The sequence below is a fragment of the Pavona decussata genome, unplaced genomic scaffold (assembly GCF_977016875.1).
Source record: "Pavona decussata unplaced genomic scaffold, jaPavDecu1.1 SCAFFOLD_36, whole genome shotgun sequence".
NCBI lineage: Eukaryota > Metazoa > Cnidaria > Anthozoa > Scleractinia > Agariciidae > Pavona > Pavona decussata.
The window spans coordinates 283,622-297,877 of NW_028145458.1; the positions used below are offsets into that span (position 1 = coordinate 283,622).

At 40.5% G+C, this 14,256-nt stretch overlaps 2 protein-coding genes, 1 long non-coding RNA gene and 1 other non-coding gene across 4 annotated transcripts; 2 read left to right on the forward strand and 2 right to left on the reverse strand.

The window, feature by feature from the left end:
* Window positions 1–206: 206 nt before the first annotated feature.
* Window positions 207–2,241, reverse strand: LOC146484187 (vesicular inhibitory amino acid transporter-like). Its single transcript, XM_085104938.1, has one exon. The coding sequence runs from the start codon at window positions 2,189–2,191 to the stop codon at window positions 875–877; it is 1,317 nt and encodes a 438-aa protein (XP_084961064.1). The 5' UTR covers window positions 2,192–2,241; the 3' UTR covers window positions 207–874.
* Window positions 2,242–6,437: 4,196 nt separating this feature from the next.
* Window positions 6,438–8,898, forward strand: LOC146484188 (vesicular inhibitory amino acid transporter-like). The gene has a single exon (XM_085104939.1). The coding sequence runs from the start codon at window positions 6,830–6,832 to the stop codon at window positions 8,168–8,170; it is 1,341 nt and encodes a 446-aa protein (XP_084961065.1). The 5' UTR covers window positions 6,438–6,829; the 3' UTR covers window positions 8,171–8,898.
* Window positions 8,899–11,738: 2,840 nt separating this feature from the next.
* On the reverse strand, window positions 11,739–11,830 carry Trnar-ccu (transfer RNA arginine (anticodon CCU)). The gene is given in 2 exon segments: window positions 11,739–11,774; window positions 11,794–11,830. It is a non-coding gene; the product is annotated as a tRNA-Arg (tRNA).
* Window positions 11,831–12,518: 688 nt separating this feature from the next.
* Window positions 12,519–13,598, forward strand: LOC146484190 (uncharacterized). Its single transcript, XR_014863656.1, has 3 exons — window positions 12,519–12,643; window positions 12,826–13,473; window positions 13,504–13,598. It is a non-coding gene; the product is annotated as an uncharacterized LOC146484190 (long non-coding RNA).
* Window positions 13,599–14,256: the final 658 nt, after the last annotated feature.

The following is a 14,256-nucleotide window of genomic DNA, read 5'->3' on the forward strand; positions in this document are numbered from 1 at the left end:
GAGCACTCGAACTCTGTTTCCCATAGCCCATGGTTAAAGAAGAGCGAGAGATGGAGCTCTTGTGAACTTTCGTTTGGCTCAGGCTTACTTCTTACACAGCAAACAAATCCTAGCTCCCTGCCCCCCCCCCCCCCCTCCCCTTCACCAGGTACAAACAGTGCAACGTTGCCCGGTAGCAATTGAAGACCATTGAATTCCAGTTGTTTTCAACACCCATCCGTCACCATCTTTATTTCGTCCCTCTTGGTGCATGATTAGCACGATTAACTATAACAAATTCATTTCTGGAGACATTCATCGCGAAACCGTTTGTGAGTCTCAAAGTTTGTTTCTTTACCCTAAATTTAACAAAACCAAATGCATTCAAGGGGCTCTGTCTGGCCCCTAACAAACAAAAACTGTTTTTAATCATACTGTGTTCAGTTCATGAATAAATGCCCGACTGGGCAACGCAAACATCAGGAATTAAAAGGCAAATCATCTGGTCGCTCTATGAATAAAATTATTTTCCTCATAACTGATTTCAATTGGCGATTTAATCCTGGTAGAAATGCGGAGGGCTTATTTTCCACCAAAGAAAATGCTCACGATTGATTGGCATCAAAACAGAAACGATCATGCCATACCTGTTCAGAGTATCTCTCACCATATAAGGGTGCAATGGGAGACGGCACGAGTTCCCCCTGCGTTCCTTTGTCTGGTGTGACAATAGGAAGACCTTCCTCTAAACCGGTTAATCCAGTTTCCATCTACCAACTTTAACAGAACGTGTTCACTATGCGGTCGTGTGTTCGACAACGTTTGTAATGAATTATGTAATTAGTAGTAGTGATCTTGCTAGTCAACTACTGTTTTTTGGACCACTCATCATGTTTCAATAGTCCAATCCCTGGGTGAAAGTTATGAACAGCTCTCGCCCGGTCGATATGATTCCACAAGCTGACACCAACACTCCAAAACACACGATGAAAACATTCAAGACGATGTCGTACCACTTTAACTTCCAGAAGAAAATTTTTACGTAGAAAATGCACGGAAATATAAGCGCGATAGCAGTGCCTGTGCCACTCCCAATAAACGCGGCGAACAGTGTGAAATGAGGAACAAGTACCGCCATAAGGATGGTGAGTGAGGTCAACATCAAGCGTAACAGCACCACACAGGGAGTGCTAGGACGGGTACCATCAGGATTTAGAAATCTGGCCTTCAGGTATCGAGGAGATGCCTTCTCTACCATATCGAACACTGCAAACATTGGAAGGGAGTACCCCATGAAGGACAGCACGGTGACGACAATATTGACGGTTGTGCGGTAGACCCCCAGTGGAAGGTTGTTTGTGACCATGTCACTAACGCTGTTGGTGAAAGTCAGGTATCCAAATATCCCCACACTGATCTTGAGCACAGTCATGACGGTGTAAGCCAAGTTGATGACAGTGTTGAACTTTTCAGGGTGTCGCATGTTGCCCTCCAAGACGGTGAGGTAGATTTGCGATGAGTAACTGGCCAGAACGACTCCCAGCGCCAGGGGAAACCGAAGAGGATCAAAAACCAGCAAATCTGCACCTTTCCAGGAAGCGCTTTGACCCAAACAGTACGCGAGTATGATGGCAAAGTTTGCCAAGCCAAAAAAGACGGTTATCATACTGATCTTGGAGAGCAATGTTACAGAGTTGAGAAAGACGTTCGGTATCATGGCAAGACCAAAAATAAGAATCCACATTTGCTTTCCGACCGGCAAAAATGGAAGGGTGTAGTAAATAGCCTCTCCGCAAGCGATAGGATTCACTGTCGATACAAATATCAGCTCAAGAAACTTTGTCACATCGACCATGTGCCGTCCGTACTTGGGCCAGAACGCGTCTCCAATATCTGCAAAAGTGTTGCGTACACGTGTACGGCCTTTCTCGGGGGAATCTTCATACAGGCATTCTATCAAGATCTTTGACGTATAGTTAGAGAGCAGAGCAATAGTTAAAATGCCAAAAATGAACCAGTACCCTCCAAACATCGTGACTAGAGGCATGGATAACATAGCAAGACCTTGAACAGCGTTGCATGCGTTCCAAAATGTGTCCATGGTCGAGATTTTTTGCAATTCTTCAATCGTCTCATCAATAGTTTTGTCACGATCATTGCTTTCAAGATCAAGACTTTCGTCAAGTTTAAAATAGCCCTCTCTTAACTGCATATTTCACGACTGAATCTGGTAGATGCTCGGCTAAGCTGGTGTCAAAAACGTGCTCCGTAAAAACGCGCTTCGTTGATTGTAAATTACATTTGCTTGATTCCGCCGTGCCGCTCGATTATGCAAATTACTTCCAATTCACTGGAGACTTCCAATTATCTGTTTTCCTCCCTTTTTAACGCAATGATAGCATACATAATGCCCATTCTTATTGGGAACTGTCGTTTGTCATCGAATACACTAAAAATCATCGCTTCCTTGATAGCGCTGAGCAATTTTTTATTTATTTTAGTTTAGTCACGCAACTTCTGCTGATAAACTTCGCCTTTCGTTCTTTTGTGTTGCGTTATTTTTCTATCGTGTTTCAATGAAGAGATGCGTTCCGCTAATTGTCACTTTAACAATACCATACACAAAAGACTGCTGTGATTGACGTCCAAAATGAAGCTCATTTGCATTTACGAGCGACGTGTTTCAATGGGCGCGATTTCGTAATGAGAAAATAATGAGATAGCAGTTCGCGACAAGCAACTGGGTATATTTGTTGGCTTCACACTACAAGCTAAGTTAGTTTCAAGTAAGCACTTGATTCAAGTGCACTTGAAAATCTCAAGTCGCACTTTAGCAAAGTATACACTTGAAGCACAAGCTGTCAATCATCTTTCGCGGTAAAATCAGAAATGCGATTGCTCGCCGGAAAATCATGGAGCCTTTGAAACGGAAAAACGTTTTATGTTGTTTACTCTTTATTTTGTTTTTAATTTTAACTGAGAGAGTTTTAACATTACAGGAAATGCATAGGTACTTCATTGTTTACGAGTACTTGGCGACGACACAAAAGGACAGGCGACATCTTCTGTATTTGTCGAGAATTTGTCGAGCAACGTGGTTTTCGGCAAAGAAATCGCCACAGGGTTTGGGCATGGCTTCGTCCACAAAATTGGTTTAGACTGCTTTTAGCTAACCGCGACATGGATCCGCTTTGGAAAAAATGCATTTCAGCGTGACTCTTCCAACGTTCAACGCTTTGTGTGATTTGTACGCGGAGTCTTCAAACTGCGAGGCGTATCTCCAGCCATCCATTTTGATTTGTTTTTTTTTTTTATTGATTTTAGTTTACGGCAAAATGTTTATCTGTCCTGGCACCGCAGCACGTGGCCTTCAGTTGATTTCCCTTTTCTTATTGGTCAAGTACGTTCTCAAGTGTGCTGTTGGCCATACTTGGCAGCGTACTTCGGCTTCTTTGAACTACGAACGTTTCCATGGTAACTAAGTAAAGTTTAAGTTGGTAGGTTTTACCCCTTCACACTCAAAGTAGGTTTCAAGTGCACTTAGATTATACTTGCAAGCTCTAGTGTGAAGCCAACAACTAACAAGCTTTGAAAGGCAGCACGAAGGAATGTGATCCTCTTCATTAGTAACTATTGTACACCTTGCACGTGTAAAAGAAACCCAATCTGAATATTTTATTTTTGTTGGGGGGGGGGGGGGGGGGCGTTGCCGCCTCGCCAAAATATCTCGTATATTTTAAACATTTTACAGATAAGAGCAAAAACCTTTCTACAACGAAACGTTTTGGGCGCAAATCTGCAACTGAAGAGCATCGCCCGCTGCCTCGTCTCATTTTTATTCTTATGATACCATCAGAAAATAAAGCAATCTTTCCAGTTTCTTGTCTTCTTTTTGTACTTGCTTGTTTTCAAAATTGAGAGTTCAATTTATCCGTCGCATTTTGCTGTGAAAGCCGCCTCGTCAAAAGTGACAAAGATCGCATCTCAGAAGAACAAAGCACACCACTACTTTGAGAAGTAAATGACATAGAAAAGTAAAACATCGTACAAATTCGATTCTTACCTAGAACTTATTAGTACTATATTCGACTAAAATTATTGAATCCGATCGCGAAGAAGTAAATTGGACCGAACTGGTACTCAGAGCATAGCGCATCTCTATGGCCACTTTCCGAGTGGTAAACTTTAGATTACATAAAGCACCATTACAGGAAATAAAGAGGCCGACTTTCGTTTTTCCAAAATAAAACGGTAAAACCCACGCATAAGAACAACCATCTTCCAAGCTTCTAACATATTTGGTGCCGTTTACTGAGGTAGCCTATGCACTATCGTGAATTGTCGTGAGGTAGCCTGTGCACTATCGTGAATTGTCGTGAGGTAGCCTGTGCACTATCGTGAATTGTCGTGAGGTCGTGATATCGTGAATTGTCATAATTTCGTCGTGAATTTTAATACCTTACGAAAGTAAAAAGCATTACGGTACTTTCATTAAATCCTTTCTCCCGAAAATTGAGCTAGTGCACTTTGCTACTCCATAACTTAAATTTAAGTTCTAAGATTGAATGAAAGGCTAGCATGTCTTTTAATTGGATGACGGGTACAATATCTCAGTGATGGGGCCTTCACATCGAACAATAGTGTTTTCCATGTAATTGCACGAGGACGATTAATTTTCACGCGTCAATTTCAAAAGTTGTTACCAGTTGCAAAGTCGTAAGAGGATGGTAATTTGTGATAATATAATGACTTGAAAATTACAAAGAAAATTAAAGCGCACTTCAGAGCCAGCAGAAAAGTGATTAATTTTGCCGCTCGTATACGAAGAGAGAAAGAAAAAAAAATGTCCGTTGTATAACCAGCCAACGGCTATATCAGATAGAAGAACTTAAACTCCCATAAAACGACAATGAGTTATTACAATTTACGACGGCTTACTTTTATTAGAAATTACGACAGCGTGTTATTACAATTTGGCACAGCCATTTCTATTTGCGAAACGCGACAAGCGTATTGTCTACAGCTTTGTCACAATTCACGACAGTACAAGGGCCTCAGTAATGTGCCATCTTTTGTGATTGCAAAATCATAGGGAGATAAAACAGTTTCTTTTAGATTAATGAAAGGCTTGTTTTAACGTGTCGATTTCCAAAGTTTTTCCAATTCCCCAAATCATAACAAGGACAGCAATTTTTAATTTTTTGAAATTTATTAAAAACTAATTTAAAAAAATTACTTAAAAAAAATGTCCGTTTCAAAGTCTGAACCAGACACTGCTATATTGTGTTTAGTTTTTCCCGTTCTCTTACTTCATATTGCCAAACCTCAAGGTAAACATACAAAACGTTGTAAGAGATCATATAAAGTCTCTGCCGCGTTTATTACTAATAAACCAATCTATCCTTTGATATTAAATTTTTGCTCGAGTGCCACCAAGCAACGTGATTCTGTAAAGTAGTGACCCTTGATTCAAAAGAAGCGATGAAATTGTTTGTTTGATTGATTGCCTGAGCTAGTGATTTGATTGACGTGTTCTTAATTAACCTATGTACGGTATTTTCGTCTTTTCAAGTTCCAGCTCGTTATTTTATTAAAACTATTTTAACCAGTGTTTTGAGGCAATCCAGTTACCGGCAGTCCCGTCATATCAACCTTTCTCAGTGACAAGAAAAAATAAGTTCAAATATCGGGGCGATCTACTATGCTACAGATCGTCTGTATTCGAAAGATAGAGCAAAAAATAATATTTTTTCAATTCGCTCGATTAAAGGAAATGCGCATTTTTTGTGCACACACACAATCTTCTGTCTAGTTTTCTTTCCTACTACCTCGGCAAACATTGATCACTTAAGATTACTCAGTTTTTTTATCGCTGTTTTGCTAGTGGGCCCATTCTAACAACCGAAAGGAACCTCCAAATCTCATAACGCTCTACAAGTAAGGATATAAATTGGCTCAAATGCTAAATCGTCGCTTCTACTGACCCTTTCAAAACATGGCATTACTGACTGAATACTAGAACTTTAAAGCTCACTGAACTTCATACGAGATACATGTTGGTGACGGCGTTTCAAGAGCACAAAATAGGACATTTTCGTGATGGCGTCATTTGACTACAACTACCAGAATCCTTCAGTTGTTTGTTTTCTCATGCTAATTAGAGCTATTGTTCTTTGCTCTCCACTGGGATTACAAAATCTGAATTTGAAAAGGAAAACGAAATGAATTCTGGTAGTTGTAGTCAAATGACGCCATCATGAAAATGGCCTATTAAGAAACAACTCAGCATATAGTGGTATTGGGTACTTGTTTCCCTTATTCCTTTTTTATTTTGACCATTTAATTAAAACAAGAGGTGACGAGATTGTTGAGTAATTTGCATATTGTTTTATGACTGTTGGAAAAGGTCAAGTGAGTGTATCTATGGTGTTCAATATGTGACTGACGGTCTAGATACGTTATATCCTTAGTTCTATGTTAACCGATGCCATATTTCTATATAACGTAAAATGTAAAATTGATAAGAAATATGTTTAAAATACTTTAGAAGTTTGACGAAATACGCCTACTAGGATTTACCGCGGTTTCCACTGGTAATTTTATTTATGGAAAACAATTTCATTTCAATAGCTGACGAAAGACGATTTTGGATTCTTTCTCAAGTCCTTAGCGACCCCAACACATATCGTGATGAAATCTCCCTTATTAAAAGTCAAACGCACATCAAGTTAAACAAAACCTCTCTTGAAAAATCATTTACCGGTCAAGCCTCTGTCTTGGAATCAACTGCAAACGGTTATATATATATATATATACTTATACCGATAGCTAAGACAACATTGAGAAGAAAATGAGCAAAGAAGGCTACAAGCTTCTTACCACAGACGAACGAGAAGACGTGGTGGACGACTGCAGCGCACAGCCGGCTCAAAACCAGGAAGCTGAAGCCGATTCACTCAAGGAGAAGGAAGACCTTGCTTCCTCATTTGAGACTTTCTGGAATATAAGTAACACCATTCAAGGATTACCAATTCTTGTGATCCCTTACGCAGTCAGAAATGGTGGCTTCTTAGCTGTATTGACACTGTTACTTGTGGCCGCTGCATCAAATTACACCGGAAAAACTATTGTTCGGTGTCTTTACGAAACAAACCCCGAAAGCGGCAAACGAAAACGGATCCGCAGTTCGTACGCAGATATTGGCAACGCTTTCCTTCCGAAAATCGGAGGCCATCTTGTCCTTGGTACACAGTTCTTAGAATTACTTTTTGTTGCTTCTGTTTATCCACTTTTAGTTGGCAGATTGTTAGCCAAGTCGTTCCCACATATCCCTGCTCCTTGTTGGCTTTGGACGGTAATTGGCGGCGTTCTTTTTATTCCAAACATCTTCCTTAAAAACCTGTCTCAAGTGGCATGGACAAGTATCTTAACAGTGCTGTCTGCCAAAGTTATTTTCATCACAGTGTTTGCTTATAGCTTGTCCCAGTTTCACAAATGGAAGCTAAGTTCTTTGGATCATTTCGATGCCAGTACATATCCTTCTGCTCTGGGAATCCTTGTAGCTTGCTACTTATCGCAACCTTTTGTTTCTCTCATCGAAGGAAGCATGCGCCATAAGGAGAAGTTCAATTCACTGATGAACCTCTCATACGGAATAATGACATTACTCAATGTCATCATAGGAGTGGTCGCTCACATTTCATTTCAACCCAACACAGCTGAGGTTATAACAAACAATTTGCCGGAAGGTTCATTCCGTCGCACAGTAAACGCTATGGCTGCCCTATTATCCTTTACATCGTACACGCTACCAATGTTCACCATTTTTGAAATCGTTGAAAATTCTAACCTGCCTTTCTTACCAAATGATTGCGGTAAATCCGTGTTGAATCCATCTGTTGTTATTTTTCGTTTTTTGTTAGTATCCGTTAGCGTTGTCTTTGCGGCATCAATTCCTGCATACACTTATCTGTTGGCTTTTATAGGTAGCATCGCTGGAGTCAGTTTAGAGTTTGTTTTTCCTCCTCTGTTTCGTTTAAAGATTTATTGGCAAGACATGTCGCGGTTTAGTGTTTTTGTAGAGGCTATCGTTTTAGGTGCTGGGCTTGCCGTGTTGATAACGGGAACTTTAGTTTCTCTGCTTTCAATGATTCAAGTTTACAGCCAGCCAATCAACGATGATTGCTCGTGAAATTGATTTCAGAGTAATATAAAGTTAGTTTAGTTTTCTGTACTTATACCATGGTGAATTTAAATGAATGAACGAACGATCGAACGAACGAACGAACGAACGAACGAATCGAACTGAACGAGCGAAGGAGCGAACGAATGAACGAGCGAATGAACAAATGCACGAAGGAATGAACGAACGAAGGAACAAATGAACGAACGAACGAACGAACAAATGTACGAATGAATGAACGAACGAAGGAAAGAACGAACGAACAAATGTACGAATGAATGAACGAACGAAGGAACAAATGAACGATCGAACGAATGAACTGCGAACGAACGAACGAACGAACTGTGGACGGATGGATGGATGAATGAATACTGTAATGAATAAATAAGGAAACTATCACATAAAAATAATGATATAATCAATGTTAGGGATAAATAGAAATTAATAAGTAATCTTAGAAGTGATAAATATTTAGTGGTATAAACATCAGTGATATCAGTGAGGTTTCTGATGTGCTGGGAAATAAATCGATTGGATATGACTGATCGAGTGCTTTTCATGTGTCGTCGTAAAAAGGAAAATTTCCGCAGTATAGCAAGGGGCAATATTTTCCTTAACTTTGCACATAAGAGTGTCAGCATGTCGTGTAACTTTCTGTTCAGGGTGCACACGAGTTTAGCAATGTTAAGTAGTTAAACAGAATGTGACATTTTGTCACAGTAGAATGTTCTAAGTGCGCTTCTTGTACCCGTTCAAGTTTAATAATAATATAATAATAATAATAATAATAATGGTTTATTAACAGATCCACTGGGTGGCTCTTCCCTGTTAAAGTATAAGTTTTATAGAGTCACTCGCGTTACAGAAGAATAATTAACCCTAGCCATCAATTACGATGATTACATGGTTAGTGTGGAAACAGGTTTATTTTACACACACTTTTCTGTGGAGAATTCAGTAAGTACGATAGACTTTCTAAAAGTCTGTTTTCCTGGGAGTCCGGCTCATCGGTCAATCTTTCGGCGCATTAGAAGACGACTTGAGGCAAGTCTATAAGAAAAGTACGACTAAACTGATTAGTTTACTTTAGTTTTTTTTCACCACGCAAAATTAGACCAAAGCAAACAGAAACTTAAGAGAAACTAAAAGGCTGAAAGAATAAGGCTTCCTCGGTAGACAGTTGAAAAAAATTATTAACGGATGCAGTAGTTGTTACTGATATATTTTTAAGCTTTGCTTGAAAAGAGTGTTTCAAATATCTTTCAGCTATAAAGAACAATAATACTTAGGTTCTCATAATTAACTTACAGCAATTTATCTAGTGTTAGCTTTTAAAAGTGGCAAGTTAAAACGCGGGAGTACCTCTTGTATTGTGGATACGAGTTTGGATTAAAAAAAAAATTTGCAACATTTTCACTCCCCCCCCCCCCCCCCAAAAAAAAATTGCCTCGGTCTAAAGTCGGGCACAAAGGATGAATGTTTTTACAATGGGACCTCGATTTAACGAATTAGTTCCGAGGGACAAGGGAAATTGGTTCGTTTTATCAAGGGTTCGTTATATCGAGGCTTTAAAATGCCGGACTGAAGAACATAGTTCGTTATACCGAGGGCTTCGTTATATAGGCGTTCGTTAAATCGAGGTTCCACAGTGCAGTGGAACCTTGATTTAACGAACCTCTATGTAACAGTATAATGGTATAATGGTATAATGAACGATGTTCTTCAGCCCGGCCTTTTAAAACGAATGGGAATGAATCTCGATATAGAGACCCTGCCAAACGGATGCAACATCGTCCAACATTGTTGAATCCAGCATGTTGTACTTGTTTGGCAAACCATGTGATATTGGATGATGTTGAGCGAAGTTTGATTTTCATCAAACACCGTCTTCAACATCGTCCAACAATTCTTTTGTTTTCAGGTGTGGACAACAATGTTGCATTCGTTTGGCTACCTGGGCTGAGTTGCTCGAAGCATGGTTAGCGCTAACCATTGGTTAAGAGGTATTAAAAGCTATAGGTTGTCATGGTATTTAACCCGAGTTAGCGCTAACCACGCTTCGAGCAACTGGGCCTTGTTCAACATTGTTGAACGCGCGCATGCCCACTTAGCTTATTTTGCGGGTATCTGTATCCATGGCGATGATTTATTGTATATTTGCTTCGCGCATTACCAAGTGAGTGTTCAAGTTGCAGTATGGCGAGCAAACAAAGTTTTGAATCTCTTAACGACTGTGAAGCGTAAACACAATCGACCTCTCTTCCAATAGAAAGAGGAAGGGCAAAGGAGTAAATGAAACTGTAAGACCAGCAAAAGCGAGAAGTTGGAGGTCGATCGGTCTCGCGCCATTTTTTGGGCAAATCAATATGGTGCAGGTTTATTTTCTAAGATTTTGGTCCCAGACCCTGGAGTCCAAGCGTTGCATCAAACCTGAAGCATTCTTTTGGCCACCTCGTTCAACGATGTTGAATGATGTTGCAATCGTTTGGCCAGGCCTTTAAGGATGTTCGCGCTAATTGTTTTTGCGCATCTTACTTCGCACGCAATTTGTGTTGTAATCGAGCACACGAGCTGAGAAAGTAATGTTGGCAAGTATAGCGTTGGTTTTTCCCCCATAGATTTAATTCTTTTAAATGCACTCTTTTTTCTACCCACGCGGATCGAATATCTCTACTGTGGGCTGAAAGCAACTAGCAATTTTCCTTGACTCATTTCTACCTGGAGAATGCAAATAGGAACAGGCCTGTTTGGATCAAGGGCAACACAGAAACCTCGGATAGAGAAGTTCATTTTCATTTTTTTATTTGTTTTCAGTAAAGCAAGGTAACCCATTTTGTATTAATCACAACTGAAGCTCTATAAGTACTGTGGTCTTCCATATGGTTTACCTGCAAATCAAGAGAGGTGGACCCCGTTATTTTTGCCTTCCCTGAGTGTAGGAAGATTTTGGCGAGAATGTCCTAAAAGTTGCCTGAGTACTGATTAGGCCACATTGTGTTAAAACGAAGTGTTGTTTTCTTCAGCACTGTATCATTAGTGTCAGTTTCGTTACCTTTATTTTCATTCTCTTTGTGCATCCTTTGTATTGCTATACCGTGCACCGTTCTATCTGTCTTTTTGGCGAATTGCGTGAAAGTAACATGGCTATTCAGTTGTCAATTGTTCTCACTAAACGCCCTGTCAGTGATCTCAAATTTGAATAAAAATTCTACCAGTCAGTGTGTATCCATGAATTAATCAATCATTCGAGAAAAAAAGTAATCCGTCAATCAATCAACCAATCTAGCCCCGGTTGTTCAAAGAGCGGATAACTTTATTCAACGCATAAATTGCTATCCAACGGATAAAATTTACTCCAACTCAGTATTACATTTTTTCCGCTGGATAACGACTTATCCACTGGATAAAGTTGTCCACTGTTTGAACAACTGGGTGGGGCCTGGTAGTCAGTTATTCAGTTAGTCAATTTGAAATAAAAACACAATAGGGTGTTTCAGACATTGAAGTTTGCTTAATAGAGGTCTTTAAAATAGAGATATATATTAAAAAAAAAAAAAAAAAAAAATCGGCAAAAACGCACCTCCGACGGGACTCGAACCCGCAATCTTCGGCTGCGACCACCATTTACGGTTTAGGAGGCCGACGCGTTATCCATTACGCTACAGAGGCCGCTGTTGATAATTGATGGGATCATATGCTATTTATCTAGTAGTTTAATCACAGCGTATTGCAGGTGTGCCGCGAGAGAAAACATTTTTCATAAATTGTATTGGTTTAGTACATGTTTGTTATTGTAGTATGGCTCCATTGTTATTATAGCACTTGATTTAAGCTGTTAGGTGGCAAAGAGCAGGTCTTTTGCTAAAATGACATTATTCAGAGCAATCTTCGTACCGTAAGCCTCAGGTTCTTTGGCTGGCGGTTAGTCGCCAGGAGGGAGACTCTGGGGAATTCGAAAACTTTAAATGTTTTGATTGGCTGCCAGTAACGGCTTGCATTGTCTTACCGCAGAAAATCCTGCGGTAATAAAATTCCAGTTCGCCAGAGTCTCTCCTGGCGACCAACCGCTGGTCAAAGAACCTGATCATTCAGGGTACGAGATTTTTATTAGAGCCACGTAGTCATCATGACAAAATTTGGTTATTAGGAACGTCACGCAATTAGCTATAACGCGCGTCAGAAAGCAAACAGGGGTGTCCAACGATTAAGAAAATGACTTAAAAGAGACGTTTTGTATATATAGCAAGATAGCAAGTTTTTGCTAAGAACTCTACGCCACGTAAAGATGACTGAGAATTTTTAGAACAAGCTAAGAACGGTCTCAAAAGTCTGAAACTTATTTAAGAAGTTCTTTTTTCATGTTTTCAATGGGAAATACAGACACAATGTTAGCCGTAGTATTTGTTCACTACATCTTAAAAACGAGTTATTTTAACTTGAGAATAACAAATTTGGGTATTCCGAATTTCAACTTTTAACTTAGTTTTATAATAAATGTAGCTTTGATAAGTATCCACAGCAAAGTTGTTTTGCAGTTGGTCATTTAATGGCAAAAAAAAAAATAAAGTTTTAAAACGACGGCTATACAAAATGACATAAGAACGGAGAGTAAATGTTCTTCCTCGACTGATGTACAGGGGCCACTTTAATTTTATATAGTTTAGTTTTGGATTACTCTTGAATAATGCAAGGACTACTTCGACAAACAGCAGCAAAGTGAAGTAGGATCTTTGTGTAGATAGTAGGTAGTCGTCGGACTGTTGTCCATGACTCAGCGCGTTTGCGAACATTTCCTTCGGTGACTATTCAATACAATTCGTGAACAGCAGACACGGCCACAGTCCTCACAGATATAGCCTAATGCTGCTAGCTTTACAACAGCCTTTCTCTTTGCTCTCTTTGCGTCGGCTACGGCTTTCAGCTTTGTTTCCCCCGCTCGGAGTGCCTGACTGCACATGGTCTTCCATTTGCCTCGATCTGCAGTAAGTTTTTCCCAATTGTCGGTTGGCAGACCAGTCGAAAGCATGTCTCTCTTGCAGACATCCCTGAAGTGTAGCTTAGGGCGGCGAACAGGCCTCTACTCAAGTTCTAGCTCCCCATACAAGAGGTCCTTAGGGATTCGACCATCTCCCATTCAGCGGGCATGGCCCAACCACCTCAGTCTACGCTTTCGGAGGAGGGTGTACATCGAGGGAATACCTGCTCTTTCAAGTACGGCACTGTTGGAGACCTTATCCGTCCACGAAATAGACAGGATGCGGCGAAGGCATCTCATGTGGAAGGTGTGCAAGCGCTCCTCCTGCCCAGCATAGGTGGTCCAGGACTCGCTGCCGTAAAGTAAGGTGCCCACGATGCAGGCACGATAGACAGAAATTTTACTCTGGGTAGTGAGTTTCTTGTTCTCCCACACTTAAGCGGAAAGCTTGGCCATGATGGTGCAGCCTTTCCGATTCTTTTTCCTAGCTCCACATCGAGAGAGTCATTGTCATAGGTGGTAGCTACAGAGCCAAAATAGGTAAACTGCGAAACGACATCCAGGGTGTAATCTTTGATGGTTAGAGCAGGCGTAGCTTCGGAGCTTTGGCACGTGACTTTTGTCTTCCTCAGGCTAATGCTGAGGCTGAAATCCTCGCACGATAAAAATTTCTTTGGACGCATCTGGACCTTCGTGTAGATAAGGGAGTGATCAGTGTCGAAATCAGCACCGTGGAATGCTCTCGTGATGGGAATGTTGTTGAGATGCTCCCGTCGTGAGATGATGAGGTCCAACTGTGCAAGCTTTTGGAGTCGGGATGCATCTACGAGAACCTATGTCGCATCTTTATGGTAAAGAATGTGTTTGTAATGCAAAGATGATGGTAAGTACAGAACTCCAATAGACGTTGCCCATTCTCGTTGCATTTGCCAGCACCAAAATAACCTAGGCAGTTTGGCCAAGAGGCTAGGTCATTGCCCACTCTTGCATTGAAGTCACCAAGAATAATCAGCGCTTCGTTTTCAGGATATTTTTGATAGCCTCATCAAGTTGGCTGTAGAAGGCATCCTTAGCGTCAGAGCTAGAAGTCAAGGTTGGAGCCTAGGCAAAAAGCAAGTTG